This window comes from Dendrobium catenatum, unplaced genomic scaffold, assembly GCF_001605985.2.
Source record: "Dendrobium catenatum unplaced genomic scaffold, ASM160598v2 fragScaff_scaffold_1602, whole genome shotgun sequence".
Lineage (NCBI taxonomy): Eukaryota > Viridiplantae > Streptophyta > Magnoliopsida > Asparagales > Orchidaceae > Dendrobium > Dendrobium catenatum.
The window spans coordinates 220,686-237,679 of NW_021320064.1; the positions used below are offsets into that span (position 1 = coordinate 220,686).

At 32.9% G+C, this 16,994-nt stretch overlaps 1 protein-coding gene across 1 annotated transcript in view; it reads right to left on the reverse strand.

Moving 5' to 3' along the window:
- The window catches only part of LOC110092582 (histone deacetylase 15), a 113,209-nt gene extending 102,609 nt beyond the window's left edge, over window positions 1-10,600 (reverse strand). The window contains exons 1-3 of the mRNA XM_020817195.2: window positions 10,445-10,600; window positions 5,854-6,380; window positions 5,624-5,735 (exon numbers count right to left, since the gene is read on the reverse strand). Of these exons, the coding sequence (XP_020672854.1) occupies window positions 5,624-5,735; window positions 5,854-6,189 (448 nt within the window). The 5' untranslated portion in view covers window positions 6,190-6,380; window positions 10,445-10,600. The remainder of the gene's footprint in view (window positions 1-5,623; window positions 5,736-5,853; window positions 6,381-10,444) is intronic.
- Between the last annotated feature and the right edge of the window lie 6,394 nt (window positions 10,601-16,994).

Below are 16,994 nucleotides of genomic sequence, written 5' to 3' on the forward strand. Positions count from 1 at the left end.
TAGTAAAAATAGTTGATGGTGTATCAAAATGTACAAGAAAGATAAAAAATAAGAAGTTTTGTTATAAAAATTAAATTAGATGTAAAAATTCTGAAAATTGAGAAAGATATAAGGTTGGTCGTAATGAGTCTAAGAAAGCATTCTGCAATGTAAAGACTTTAGATTTTAATAATTTATATAATATATTAGATATTTTAGAGGGCGAAAGATATATGTATAAGCTAGCCAAAAAAAGTGATGGTAGTAAGGATTTTGTTCAAATAAAGTGCATTAAAAATGAATATCTAAAAATACTTTTTTTAGAAGAGGATATTCAACAAATGTGGATGAGATATTTTGCTAAACTTTTTAATGAAAAATATGAAAATACGATTGACTTTAGTAACCTTAACACTTTAAATGAAAATAGAGAGTTTTATTTTTATCGGCATATTACTAAAATTAAAGTTAGAGAGACTTTAAAGAAAATGAAGTGTGGGAAAACTGTTGGATCTAATGATATTCCAAGAGAGGTGTGGAAATGCTTCGGAGATGAAGGAATTTCTTGGCTTACTAATTTTTTTAATATTATTTGAAGACTAAAAAGATGTCAGATGTGTAGAGAATGAGTGTGTTGATTCTTATCTTTAAGAATAAAGATGATGCACAAGATTGTGCAAATTATAGAGGAATTAAGTTGATGTGTCATACTTTAAAAACTATGGGAGAGTTATGGAGCATAGGTTACGACGTGATACTAATGTTTCTCACAATCAATTTGGATTCATGTTAGGTAGGTTTACTGTGGAAGCCATACATTTATTGAGAGGTTTGATAGAGAAGTATAGAGAGAAAAAGGAACATCTTCAAATGATATTTATTGATTTAAAGAAAGTAAATGATAAAGTTCCAAGATAAGTGCTATGGAGAGTTCTAAAAAGTAAGAGTTTAATAATATTTATATTCAAGCCATTAGGGATATGTATGTTAGAGTTGTTACTTATGTTCAAACACAAGGTGCTTTGACCAAGTATTTTTCAAATTCAGTTGAATTACATGAAGGATCAACCTTACGCCCATATCTTTTTTCTTTAGTCATGGATGCTCTCACTAGAGATTTGCAAGAGGATGTTCCCTGGTTTATGCTTTTTGCTAATGATATTCTTCTTACAGATAAGACTAAAGAGGGAGTTGAAGGTAAACTTGAATTATAGAGGTCAACCTTAGAGTCTAAAGGTTTTTGTTTGAGTAGATTTAAAACCGAATACATGGAGTGTAATTCTAATAATAATAGATCTAGTGGAGGGTTTATGAATTTAAGCGATCAAGTCATTAATAAGAGTACACGTTTTAGATATCTTGAGTATATTGTTCAGAGTAATGGTGAAATAGATGGGGATATTATTATTAGAATTCAAGTTGGATGGATGAAGTGGAGGAATGCATCTGGCTTATTGTGTGATAGAAATGTACCACTCAAACTTAAGGGAAAATTCTATAAGATCGTGGTTAGACCTGCAATGCTTTATGGCGCAAAATGTTAGCCGCTAAAAGAGAAGCATAAATATTATGTTAAGTGTTGCAAAGATGAGGATGCTAAGGTGGATGAGTGGCTTTACTCTTAGAGACAAGATACTAAAGGAGCATATACATGAAAAGGATGGAGTAGCTCTAGTGGCAGATAATATTAGAGAGAGTCACCTTAGATGGTTTGGTCACATAAAACGGCGGCCTTCCGATGACACAATTAGGAGAGTAGATGTATTAGATTTAACCTATGCTAAGAAAGGTAGAGGTAGACCTAAAAAGACTTGGTTAGAAAATATTAGAAATGACCTTTCTTTATTAGATCTAAATAAAAATTTGACTCCTAACCCTACACAATGGAAAAAAAGAATTCATGTAGCTGACACCACCTAGTGGGATAAAGGTTTGTTGTTGTTGTTCTTGTAATCTCTCTTTACTAGCGTGTTAAGGTTACTACCTTTTGATGCTAGCATGACTATCTTTGGCTTTTGTAATGTTGTCTGTTTAGATTTGGCTGTTGTTTCACTTGCAGCTTGCCCATTACCTTCGGCGGTTAGGATGTGGTCTCTTGGTTGTTGTTTCACTAGTTGTTAGGCTGCTATCTTTGGCTATTGTTTCAATCTTGACTAGCCTGCTACCTTCAGCTATTGAGTGTTATCGTTACCTATTGTATTTTTTGCTTCAATTCTAAGCAGTTTGAATAGAAATTATAATTCAGCGTCTTAATACTTTTAATTGGGCGTTCTCCATTGTGATTTGCTAGTTCTATTGCAATTCTTTTTTAATTTAATCCCACAACTCCACTAATCATCTCAACTTTCTGAGAGCATTAATTAAGGCATTATGATTACATAATTAATAGTATCATCTTACACATGGAATCATCTCTTCTTTTTTTAAAAAAAATTTGAAATTACACAGCTTTCCAGATTTGAAAGATGCGGCAAACACAGAAAGGGAAGCCTTAAAAATAAAAGGTCTAAATTGACAAAAAAAAGGTCGTATCAATGAAGTAATTCTAGTAAATATAAATGTAATATATTGTAAGATAGGGAAATATGAATGTCAGTCAAATTGAGACTGTAATTTGTAAGTGTAAAAGGTATCTCAATCCAATTCTAGTGTATTGTCTCTTCACTTCTAACACTGTCGTTGCTAGGTCCCAAGTCCATAACACTATCGTTGACAGGTCCCAAGTCCTAGATGAGAAAAATGGAGAGTTGCATTAGGTAGTCGACAGCCAACATAAAACTTGTTGAATAAGAATAATCAAATGAATCCTTTAATACATTATTTCTTCTTCAATTCATTGAATAATATTAATACTTTGTTTCTTTGTATTATATAATCATTTTAAATTTTGTGAATTTTTTCCAATGAATTTTCATTCAATAATTTCAAGCAAACTCAAAATCAAAATGATCCTGCTTGTTTCAATTTCAAGCCAAATTGTAATTGAAAAAAAAAAAAAAAACATTCAAGCTGACTCAGAAACAAAACAAACTAGATTGATTTCAACTCAATTTTAAGCCAAGATGGCTCTAAATCAATTAGAATTGTGAGCCATGACCTAATTTTGAGCCCGTCTCCAATTCATAGATCTGTTTTGACCCACCCTCAGCGCGACTCAAAATCGAATCGTTCATAGCCCTATTATTTACTCATGGCAATGTGCCATATCCATGCCATACTTTTACAAATGCTTCATCTTCATAAGCCTTATCCCATCTACTTGTTTTCAGAAATCATCTTTATTCATTTTTCTTTCCTATTAAATATTACATGAGACTTTAATTCCATTTTGCATCTTTTTTTACAACATTCAGCCATAATATCTTTAGACATGTCCATTTTTCCTGATAACATTCCACACTAATTATATCTAATAGCTTCATTTACATCACCTTCTAATTGCAATTAATAAAAACTACCTTTAAGAATCCAGATATCATGGTAGTCCTTAAAACTTGTAAATTTTAATCACCCAACCTCAACTCTAAAGTCATGTCCCCATATATGTCTTATTTCTTTTGCATAAATGAGCAAAAATATTTAACTTGTCACACCTTCGTAATACTTAATATTCATTGACTAATGATTATCAATTTCAACCTATAAAATTACATACCATGTTCCTAGTCGTTGTTCTACCAATCATTAGCTCTTTATCTTTTTAAAAAATCTTATATTTTAACTTTCACCTTAAAAAAAGATCCCATCTATCAAAACCCATTAAATCTTGACATTAATTGATGTTCTGACTAACAAATATTAATTTCAAAATGACTTCAATTACATATAATGTGCTTAATTTTTGTTTATCTAACCACTAGCCCCTTCCTATTTAAAAATTATTGCCAGTGTTTTAACCTTTCACTTTAAAAAAGGCCTGAACCATCAAAACTATAATGACAATGCTTCATAGCAATCATTACATCGTTGAGATGATAATAGTTATCAGACGCCTTGCTAAATGGGAATATTGGCATATTCATTAGCCAAAAAGTTTCAAAGTCAATGAAGCATCGTATTAACCCTGGTTCAATTTAAATCTCCAGGTAAAATTTAGAAACAATAAAATAAAACGTGTTGGCAGCATGGACAGAACATTTTCTGAAATTTTATATGAATGCATAAGGAATTCAAACTAACAATCAGGTCATCAGTTGCTAGAGGTTTGCATCTAAACACCGGTTACGGATATTGTGGCAATGCCTCCAATTTCTTCCAAAATGCAACTAAAATGACTAGGAGGCTACCATTAGAATGAGACTTACCATAATAAAATTTGAACCTGAAGAATTTTTTTAAAACAGGCCGATTGTATGATGAGGCCCTTTTTCTGGAAAGCGCTTTTTTTCATTTAAAAACCAATCAGGCAAAAAATTCAAAAAGTTCATGAAAAACTATATTATCCTCCGTACAACTGCTGCAACTACATATATTACTTTGGAGAGAAACTTCGTCATGCCTTTGTGGATCAATTTTATTTTAATGTAAGAGAACAACAAAAAGGACTATTATGCGTGGTATAAATAACATTGCTAATGAAAATAAGCCAAAACTTCATCAAATTAGTTATTTAATAAATAATGTCTCCAAAAACCAAATATGAACTTTCAGCAAATCCAAAGCCGGCTAGTGATAGCTTTCTTTGTTACTGTTACTGCATCCTTAACGTACGAACCCTCTAGATAGAAATTAAAAACAAGTATAAGATCTATTTAGAATTTATGGCATAAACATAACAAGAATCATCATCATGCCATAAAAAGTATTGAACATTTCTTACAACACTTTTGCATTATATAAGCAGAGTTGCAAACTAGGGATAATTAACAAGTTATAAGCTGTAGTTAAGTGTGTCAAATGGACCAGGCTACCCACTTAACCCTATAATCCCAGAGCTTTAGATGGGTTGTCCCTAATGAAAATCAGCTTAAATGTGTCAACACATTAACCCCCTCACTGACAAACTAACTTTGGTTTACATATCCTAGCGGCACATATATCCACACAAAGTTCAGTCAATTTTGACAAACAAAACGTCAAGTTAATTTTAAATTACTTCTACTGGATAAATATATTATATTTAAAACGAGGCCAAATGGGCCTTAATGAGTCGCACAGTTGACATCCCTAGTGTTGACAAATATTTTCGTATCGACTCGACCCCGATCAAGCCCGACAAAGCTCGATAGCTCTCGATCAACTCAATTGATCATCGTCGAGGTGAAATTAATTCAAATTAAGCCTCAATTTAATTAAATTAAATCAAATTTAATTTAATTTAAATCAAATCAAAATCAATCAAACCCCGTCGAGCATCGTTTTGACAAGAAACCACTTTTTGATTCCTATAAAGAATTCATTTGAAGCGCAAATGCTTCACCGAAGAATATAGCGAATGGTAATTTCAACCCAAAGTAATCCCTAAGGCATAATGTTATCATGTTTAAATGCAAGCTACTCTATACACGGACATATAGAAGGGATAAAGGAAATATAAAACCACTAAAACGCTTCATGAAATATCAGTTAATATCAAACTGATTCAAAATCAAATCAACGATAAGTACATTAAATTATATATTCAAAGACAAGGTGACAGGAATACCTTGAAACATTTGAAGTGATTCAGTATTGATGGAATTCCAATTTCCATCACCGAAAGAGTGCTTAAAAAGCTCATGACTGAAGATCTCAGACTCCTTTTGTTCTCCACAAACCTTCACAATCCATTGAAATAAAGGTGAATTACATTAAAAAAAAAAAAATTTATGGATAAAGGAGTATAATAAACACCTATTGAAAACAAATTTACTATTTGGGGGAAAAAAATCTTACATCACAGTGATAAACATCATCAAAATTTGGCATTGTACAGTTACTGCAGAACCACTTCTTGAAGACTAAATGATTAACAGGTTCCCAATCACTGTCATCCTCCTCATCGTACTCATCATCACCATAATTTTCCTGATGATGGAGATCACACAATGTATTGCCTCTCTGCTCGCCATTATGTTCAAATTGTACAGCACCGGAAACACCCAAGCAACCATTATCAGCATCATTGCTCATCGCAGCTACTTTAATAGTCAAGGAACCGCGTGTTGTAGCTACATCATCTGAAACTTTTTCCTCCAAAATTTTATTTTCATAAAGCAAGGTGGCACCCATTCATTCAAGATAGAGCTATTTTGGCAGTCAGTCTTATTTATTCACCGAGGCACATAACGGTGCCCAGAGAAATTACAATCGTTTTGAGTCATACACAAATCCAAATGATGCCATAACCATGAAACATAAGATCAGTTCTAATAATTTATAATAGCATCACAACAGAGCTAGCAGCGCGCATAAAAAATAACCTGAAAAAGAAATAGGAAAAGCCACATCAGAAAGAAGATGAAAAAGAAGAAGTTAATCTTACAGAATAATGGAATGCCCAAAGTGAAAAAGGGATTATAAAAGGAAAATTAAAAAAAATAAACCAAATTGTGAAATATTGAAATTCCAACACATAAATATATGATGTTTACAGAAAAAAAACATGAAACTAAGAGAAAATCCATTCACAAAGGTAAAAAAAAAAAGAGGGGTTCAAATACAAATATTCTTACCAAATTTTAGTACTACAATGACATTATTGAAGTTATAGAATTCTAAGGGCTCAATTGGTAGTGCTTCTCTTTTATATAAAATAGATCAAGAAGATTCTATTAGAAAAAATGCTTTATGAGACTTCATTCTAAAACTACTTCATCAAGGCAAATTTTAGATCCAAATAGGGTGTGCATGCTTTGTGGAAAGCTTAGCTTTCAAAATTCAAATCCTTGGAATTTACACAAATGGGGACAGAAAAAAACAAATTTAAAAAAAAAAACAAGCAAGCTGCTGATTCAGTGAAATCGTTAATAACAACACTACCCCCACTGCCTAAGCTTTGCCATTGGAACCATCAACTCAGCCAGAAAGAATAGGACAGCATAGGATGGCCAAAAGCTAATCTTATCACTTCATATATATTATTACTGGTTAAAACTCCATCATATGCCTATCATAGATCATACTTCTCAAGGAAAAATGCAATATTAAGGGCTACGGCTCAAAATTTCCTAAAGCAAGAGGTAAGATACTTGCTTTTACTGAATAGTTGCCCAGTCTTAAAAAGGCCTCAGGTAAAAAATTATTTCTGAGGCTTTTTTCACAACTCAAACTATTGATATTCAGAAAATATTGGAAATAAATGCAAGAATTAGAACATAGAAAAATCAAGAGGCTTCATTTACAAAATTATATATGTAAGAACTGGCATTCAACAAAAAAATTATATAAGTAGCATTTATAATTAAAACCTTTTTATCGTGAATTAAGAATTGTAATACAATCAACTAGATATCTCCTAATCAAATCAAATATGATGAATAACATAACCTTCTGTGCTTCACATAAAATAAATTTAATATGAGAAAGAAAAGCATTAACAAAAAGGAGGCCGAAAAAGATCGAATAAGGGAATAAATAACATAAATTTAAACTTGTCACACATGTTAACCCATAAGGTTCACCAAAGAGACTATATTGAAATAACGTTTTGAGATTTAGAAAAGCATTTGGTGATCCTTGATCTGCCAAATTGGTTGATGTTTTACAATATCCTTGATCTGCCAACTTTGCATAAACAAGGTTACATTGAATTAATTCCTCAGGGCCACGAATAATTTGACTTTGGGGAATTGAAATGTTACCTAAGGAAAACTGAAAGACCTCGATGTATTGTTAATTTCATCCAGTACAAACCATGTCATAAGGCAAACAAGAAAATGAAATACATCCTCATGTAGAGGTGATGAAAGAAAGTCCATCACAAGGAAGAACAAATGAAGAGGAAGAACACCTTCAACAAAACTGATAGAAGGCGCTCGCCATAGATTCTCAAGAACATCATTCACATTTCCAAAAATATACCACTAAAAGTATTGAAGTTTTCATAAACAGTTATGACCGATCTAAATGATCATTATATTTTATATAATTGACTGAAAAAACTTGTGTTTTCTTCATTTAGGCAAAGATTTGACTTGGCTGACCATATTGGGTTGGCTTGATCAGATAGGATTTGGTTAATCAATTGGTTAGGTTGCATGGGTCAAGCATGATTTTGGAAAATGGGTCAAATTAGTTTTGGAAATAAATATTAAGTTTAATTGGGTCTAGAGAGTTGGAAAAAATATGGAAAAAAATACTGAAAAGAGATTATGATAAAAGCTTGAGTTCAAATATTGAATTCAGGTCTTTGAAATTCAATATTTGAATTCAATTTGAAATTTGAAATTCAAAGCACAAGAATTTTTAAAAGATAATGTGGAGATAATTGTGAAGGATTTTATGAATAGAAATCTTGGTTAAAAAATAAAAAGAAATGACATAAAAATGACAACAATTTTTCAAATTTTATTTGAATTTTGAATTAAAATTCAATTTTCATCAAACTTTTCACAAATTAATATTCTTTTTTTTTACATCAAAATTTTTAGTTTTCCCCTTTTTCTGAGCTTATTGTGACAAATCAAATAGATTGATGTGACAAGCTGATGAAAGAAGACTTTGGATGCAAGAACAAGGAAGAATATCAAAAACAGGAACATAATTTTACATAAACCAAAAATTGAAACGCTCAAGAGGTAGGATTTCATGATCTAGATTGGATTTCAAAGGGAGAGGTTGGGTGGAAGTTTTTCAAAATTAATGTTGAGTGTGTATGGCATGATAGACAGAATGAATTAGAAAAAGATGAAGTGATACCAAATTCTCTTGAAAACTAAAAATCAAGACATTAGGCTCAGTTTAATATTGTTTCTTTAATTGCTTGTGATGTGTTATATACTGGTGTTTTGTTCTCTGTTGTCACGTAGATGAATGTTTGGTAAAATCTTGTTAAAATTGTGGTTTTACATGTTGTGAGTGTTCTGGTTGCTTGTTAAAAAATTGCTGTGATGTTGATATAGGTTGATAGAATGAACAAAGTGGATATATTATGGATTGCATTTAATTATAATAGTATATCCATGATAATAGTATATCCAAATAAGACAATTAATCAGTAAGGTGATAACATAAAAAGCTAAAAATCATAGAAGTACTTTTCTAAAAGAGCTACCATATATATCACACCAAATAGCTGATTTCTAGCTCTCGTGGATGTTATGCCAAACACCAAAATTTATTTATAATGCTCAAGAAAGTATAAGCATACAGCAAAAAACTACACCGACGAACTCTTACTCTTTCATGAAGAACTCTTTTGATTCAAACTTTAGTGCTAGTAATAAATGATGGTGATCAAGTTAATGAAATTATGTTACTTTGATTAGTTGAAAAGAGAAGAATCCAGTGAACAAGAAGAAAATAGGAGGTAAATAGAATAAAGAGGCTAAAAAAAACCGGATTACCTCTATGGTAGGGTGGTAAAGTGTGATAAAGAAAGAAGCTCGCGATTAGACGAAAGAGAGAGGAATCAATTCCCAAAGAGGATGTAAAAGGGAATTCATATCATTATTCCATAATCAATTATCTTTTATTATAACCAGAGGCATATTATTTGTAACACTTGCCATTTTTTTACTGGACAATTTAAGCCTAAGAGAAATGAAAAAAATATATACAAACACATCCACAATTTAAATGACTATTTTCTCCTAACAAATAACAAATGACAAACAAAGATAATGACATCAAAAAGACAAAATAACTAATACCTTATGATCTGACACTAAACAAAGAATCTAGGCTGGTACCTGAAACTGAACATCTAACAATTCAGAAACACTCCCAATTTACTAAACATGTAGTAAAGCCTGACAATTGTATGCCCGCTAATTACTTAGTACTGAACTGTGTTTTTATTTTTTTTTTCATACCATTATGAGTCGTTTGGCTTAATTTTGTGACTGAACAGTAAGCATCTCTCTTGATGATTATTCAGAAAGAAGCCGGATAATCCCAATTTTTTCTCCTCCTCCTTCAAGAAAATTATCAGGCTACGGGCTACTTCAGGGCATTGCTCCATATAAAAAGAACAAGAAATAAAAAATAAAGATATCGGTATATTCCAGCAGCGTTCCTACCGGTCCTAACCCCTAAACCATTCTAATTGTTTCATATCTCGATAGCATCGGCCATGAACTGCAGACTAAAACTTTTAGATGGCAGCTGGGAATCAACATTAAAACTTATTATTAGATCCGAATCTCAACCATGCCCCCTTTCAAAAGAAGACAGTGAGCCAAGGATAAACCCTTGCCAGAGAGCGCAATCGAGGCAAAATATCGCAGGCGCAGAGGCGGAGAAACGGAACATTCCAAAATAACGATTTTCTTATATTAAATTTCAAATAAAACACAAATATTTCAAGAATAATGGCAGCGCTCACCTCACAGCCGTGGTAAAAGTAGATTAGGGTTCGCAAGATCAGAAGGATAGCACGGAGACGAAGATCCTCTCTCTCTCTCTTCCTCTCTCGCTCGCTCTCTTTCGCCAGTTACCACGGATTCGAGCGCGGGATTGTACTCATTTCTGGTTTCTCACGTGGGGCCCATTTCCTAGGGATTCTAACGCATAGCCCATTACCCGCCGTCGCCGAGGAACTTTTATTACGTCTTCTGATCGGACGGGGCTATACGTTACATCAGAGAATTGTTACTCGGTATTTGATGGATATTATTAGGTATTATTTGATAATAACAATAAAATAATACCTAGCAATATCGTTCCGTAAAGAACAATACCGAGTTATACCGAGCAATACCGAATAATTCCAAAAAATATCGAGTTTTACTCAATATTTTTTTGGGATTACTCGGTATAGCTTATTAGTAGCTCAAAATTATAACATTTAAACATGATCCTTTGTTAACAAATGGACAAAATTGATAATGTTCAAATAATAAAATAAATATTCAAACATTCCAATAATGATCATGTTGAAAATAAATCTCAACTCGAGGTGCTCTATTTTAAAAATGCTCTTAAATCCTTATGTAAATTATTTTGGGTTAGAATTCAAGTAAACAATATAGAAAAAAATTAAGAAAATTCAAATCATTCAGGTGAAATCTACCCACCCATAGGGGTGTCAAAATGAGTTTTCGAGTCATGTTCGGGTTGAACCCAAAATTGATTTGGGTCCAAATGGGTTGACCAGAACCTGGCCCGATTATATAAACGAGTCAGAAATTCAAACCTAGACTCAACCCACCGGGTTAACCCAGCCTGACCTGGGAACCCGATATATAGCAAGAGGAGTCTGAACACGAGCATGAATTCGGGTGCACCTATGCGGAAGTCCAGACGCGAACGTTGGTCCGCGAGGCTCGCAACCGCTTCGTCTAGAGGGTGGAGTCCGGATGTGAGTGCAGGTCCAAAGGAGGGCTCGCTAGCATTGTGATGCAGAGGGCGAAGGCCAGAGTCTAAACATGAGCGTTAGTCCGTTGGAGGGTTCATTGGCTCCTAAGACTGGGGTTGCAATTCGAAGGTCAGAGTCTAGGTGTGGTACAGAGAGCGAAGTGTGGGTGCGGTGCAGAGGGAGAAGTGTGGGTGCGGTGAGAAGGACAGATTTTGAACATATAATCGAGCATTATGTCAGGCGGGAGGGTGCAACTCGTGACTCGCGAAGGCTAGATCGTGCTGCGAAGGGCAAAGTATGAGTGCCTCCGGGTCATTTCAAGTTTCCAGGTTTACTTGAATCCAACCTGATTTTATAAACGGGTCAAAATCTCGAACACAAACCCAACCCGTATGGAAAACAGGTTGACATGAACTCTCAGTTTTGACACCCCTACCCTTCCACAAACTTAAAGAAAAATACATCCACGTTTCATAATGGTTTATCAAGGATGACAAATTTAAAAATAACATTATCTCATACATAGCTAATTTTTTGTTCAATATATCGATATAATTCATTCTCAAATGATCTCTCGCTAGTTAGGAAATGATATATGTCCTCTAATTGATGGTTTTACCATCAAAAGACATCACAGATAAATAATTATGATTGGAGCCTCTGATCGAATGGTTGTTGTGTAAAATGACACAACAAAATTTATCACAATTAGAGCATGTGAGTTATAACCCAATCACTAAAAGTCATTGGGTAATAAATCATGGGGTACATTTAATAAGTCACAAAATCCTCTCATAATTAAGATTTACTTAAATTTTAACAAACATCCACTATGAGTTTAAGGGCTCCCTTAGGCTAAGCAATCTCTGGCTACTAATAATGGTATTCTGATTAGGTTAGACCGAGTATCTCCTCTGATTAAGTAAATTATAAACAATGACAAATTACGATGATAAAACTATGTGATCTTGATCTAGTTTGTCATCATTTCCCCGCCTTCTACTTTAAGAGTAACACGATAAATTTCAAATTGCTACTATTATATGCTAAATACTTAGCTTATAACGACAAATTTTAATCGAAAGCTCACTCATCTTCAAGAGGGGTAACTAACCATAAGATCATACTCCTACGAAAAACCATAATCAAAGCATAAATCCTCGTAAAATGAGACTGAAATATATGAGTAGTATTATATCTTAAATTTAATCTACCTTATAAAACTTTGACCTTTAAATTTCAAAACCGTCGTTGTTGAGTTAGGTTGTGAATTTTTTAAGCCCATAATATTATGTTTCACCCTCTCCCTCTATTTAAGAATTGATTCTATGTTCATTTTACTATGCATTCAAATGCGTATTCTCTAATCATACATATATAGACAAGGTTTTAAAAATCGGACCAGACCGACCAGTTCAATCGTGAACCGACCAGTTGTCCGATCAGATCCAATTTAAAAACCGGCTTCACAGAGAACCGGCCTGAACAGGCAATTCAACCGGTGAACCGACGACCGGTTTTAATTTTTTTTATTTTAAATAAAATATAAACACTATATTTTACTTTATTACATTTTTTAAAATAATTTTTTTTATTAAATAATGAGATTTTTAATATCATAATATATGAATGTCATCTCATCTCATTAAATATGTTTTGTTATAAATGAGTGAATTATATAAAGAGTAAAGGCAACCATCTCATATTCCCTCATGAAATATATTCATCATTTCAATTTAATTAATTATATTGAGAGATAATCTATTAAAATTATATAGTTTACATTCTTAGAATTATATGGTTTTAGGTTAGATTACCGTAATTATTATATTAATATTATTAATTTTTAATAATATTATTATTTATTACATCATCCGGTTCGACCTCGATTTGACCAGTAGAACTGGTCGAACCTTGAACCTCTCATTCTTCCGGTTTGTTGTCCGGTCCGGCTTTCACAACCTTGTATATAGATGCATTATGCTCCTAAGGTCATAGAATTAGGGGTGTGATTGAGAAAATTATTTAGCAATTTCATGTTAATGACCTCATTGCTAATGCTCAGATATTCCCCTTCAAGTAGTTAAAGTGTCATGGACTGTAGTTCTTTGATGCCTTAATTCATTAGTTGTTATTAAAGATGGTTGATAATGATGAGAGTGATAGCTACTTTATTGTGTTCAATATTAGAGGAAAAACATAACATTTGGCATTGCTCAATTTAGACTAATCATTAGATCAAAAATTAGAGAATAACTACGTGAGTAGGAATTTAATTATAATGGATTAAGTTATTAGATAACTACCTGGATGGAAAAAACTTCAAGAATTCAGAACTGGAGAGAGCATTCTCGAAGCTCACTAAGATGAATGATGTTTAGAAGCTTGGATTATTTTTTTTATAGTTAGTGACATTATCAACCAAGATAAATAAATTATTAATTTTATCATATACTCGGATTGGTTGACGATGATGAATCATTTCCACGAGTAAGAGTGTGTTGAATACACTTAAACTCAACTCACTAACGAGCTCGCTAGTTGAGTTCATTGAGCCATAAGCTCGAGCTTGAGCTCAAACCTGAATTTGTGTATTAAATGAGCTCGAACTCAAATTTTTACAAGACTCGACTCGTCGGCTTACAAGTTAGCTTGATTAAGATATGTATGTCTTATGCCAATAACAATTGAAAGTAATTGTCCCCACCCACAATTTAAAAGGATGTCTGCCACTCTATAAAGTTGCTCTTATGATTTCTTATAAATGACTTACTGTAATAACTATAATTATTTTTATTGAAGATAATAAGATATTACTCCAAGGCTTATCTGATTTCCTCTTTGCTCTATTCCATATTGCATATACATGAATTTATCTTTCATTCGACTCGAGTCATATCAGGTAGCACAACTATTCAATAGCTCAAGAGTCATATTGTGCAAAACAGTTATTCAATAGCTCCTTCAATTTTGTGATTCACAATGTCGTCATCTTCTTCCAATGATGATGATTTCATCTTTCATTCTCCGGCGAGCTCTGCCACGACTTCATCGTTTTCTTTAAAGTTTAGCAGTTACTCTCATCAGTTTCTTTTCCAACGAGATCCACCCACGACTTCCATCACTGATGCACTGCCAGTGAGCTACCATCATGAATTCCTCTCAAGTTGAGTTATCGGGCCCCTTAAGCATGGGAATAAATTGACGAGCCAACCTCGAGCTCATTCTATGGGCTTCACTTGAGCTCAAGCCCAAATTCAAGCTACACTTTTTATCAACAAGTTAAACTCAAATTCCTTACGTCTCAAGTTCGACTCAACTCATTCACAGCCCTATCCATGGGGTAGGATGCCATAAGAGATAACATGGAGAGAGCTGAAGAGGGATATGATGCATTATGGCCATTGCCATGAAGAATAAAACTCCAACCTAAAATATTGTAATTATAGTTATCATACCATTGTAGTTGGGGATGAGGTATAGAATGAGGAGATGGAGCAGGAGGTGGAGAATATAGAAGATCAATCTCTTGCCATCGCACATAAAAGTGAGGCAAAGTTATAAGGATTTAGAAGGAAAAAGCATAAGAGTAAGAAGTATTTGATTGGAGATTTCAGGCACCGGCGGAGGGAAGGGGGGGCACGTGCCCACCCCCCCCCTACCCCCCCTAAAAAAAAATGAAAAAATAGGGAATCTAAAGATAAAATCGAGTTGAAAACTTCAGAAATTAAACCGGAGACCATCTGAACTTCGATTTCAGCAAACTTATAGTCGAACTGAACGTCTCAAAAATACAAACCCAACGACACCAAATTCGACTCAATCCGAACCCAAATGACTCCAAATCAAAGACCTAAAGCATATTTGGAAGGTTTAAACAATAATTTGGATTATCAAATGGTTTCCAAACATAACATGCTTATATTGAACCCGTTCTAGCAGAAATCAAATGATTTAATGATTGGAAGTCATTTTGAGAAAGGAAAAAAATAAATTAATTAACTATCAAAGTTTTATCATTTTTAAAGCTTATTATATCGGTCCCAAGTCCGGATGTAAAAAGTTGAAGGAAATTTAAAAAAAAATTAATTTAGGCCCCCCTAAAAATAATTTCTGGCTCCGCCACTGATTTCAGGGATCTATTATGGAAGATTAACAAGCCTATTAATCCTTGTGCCAAGCCCCTATGCCTAATTGATGAGAGGTAGTTATCTTTTTTCAAGTCTTGGATGTTATGAATGGTTAACCACTACAAAAACAAGAGTGGGTAGTATAAATGCAACATGAATCAAACATTCCAAAATATGATTAGATAGTAATGTGACAAATCTTTTATTTTATTGAAGGTAAAAACTTCATTAAGTCCATTGATTTTTTATGTTACACTAACTTCCAATTCATCGCTTTTGTTAGCTTGTCGATTATTTATATTATCTAATAAAAGAGTGAGTCTAGCTCTACTAAAAGACATGGGGATCAAATAATATTGTATTGCATAAATTATTTGACCAATACTTCAGATCAACAATAAGAAAAAGAGGAAATATTCCTTCAAGCATCTTAAGAAGCCTTAATGTATGTTATCAGAGAGGAGGAAAAAAATCTATCTTAAGCTATTGCATAACTCATAGATTTTTTAATGAATTTGAACAGAGTAGATTATATGATATATGAGATCTCACTATTTATGAAGGTCATGACATTGTATGACTCTGATCTCTCTAGCACCTCAATGCATAGCCTACACACAATGATGAACTCATTCTATAAGTGATTTCCTTGAATGCTTGAGATGTCAAGCATATTTAATAATATATATGAAATTTTCTCCTCAAAATCTCCTAGAAGTGGGGCACCACCACAGGGCCAAAGATGATGTCCAAGGTCTACAGTAGCACCATTTGAAGTCTTAATTAAAATTTATGCAAAATATTATCACACTGAAAATTGTGAGTGTATTTTATTACACTTCAATGGTAACTATGAAGTATATGCAATACAATACAATTTCTAAAAAAATATAGCAAAACATACAAGAAAAAGATTTTAAAAAATATTTTTTCATTAGGCCAGGCGGCACGTGCCCCCACCCTGCTTCTGCCCCTGTATCATACCATAGATATTGTAATAGCTCTTTGTTGTGTTATAGCTGTTAGATTATACTATTGTATCTAATAATGTGTTATAATTGTGATTGCACTCACTCTACTGCATCAATATTGTAATTTATTGTGATAAGTTTGTTGCAACCGACTATCATATATGTTATAGTTCAACCATATTTGAATAGATTCAAGCTTATTCGAACCATGATTGAACCTTGCTCGAATATGATTCCAACCTTATTCAAATAAGATTTAAACATAATCCGACCCTTGCTCAAATATAATCCAACCTTGATTGTTCAAGGAAAACTTTAAATAAATAGTATGCGACAAAAAAAGATGTTATTTTGATATAAAATAAACTTTCGAATATATTCCTTCAAAAAACAAATAATGAACATATTTCTCCAATTATGAGACATAAATCAAATTTCCTTTATATATATATATACACACACACAACTAGATAAAGA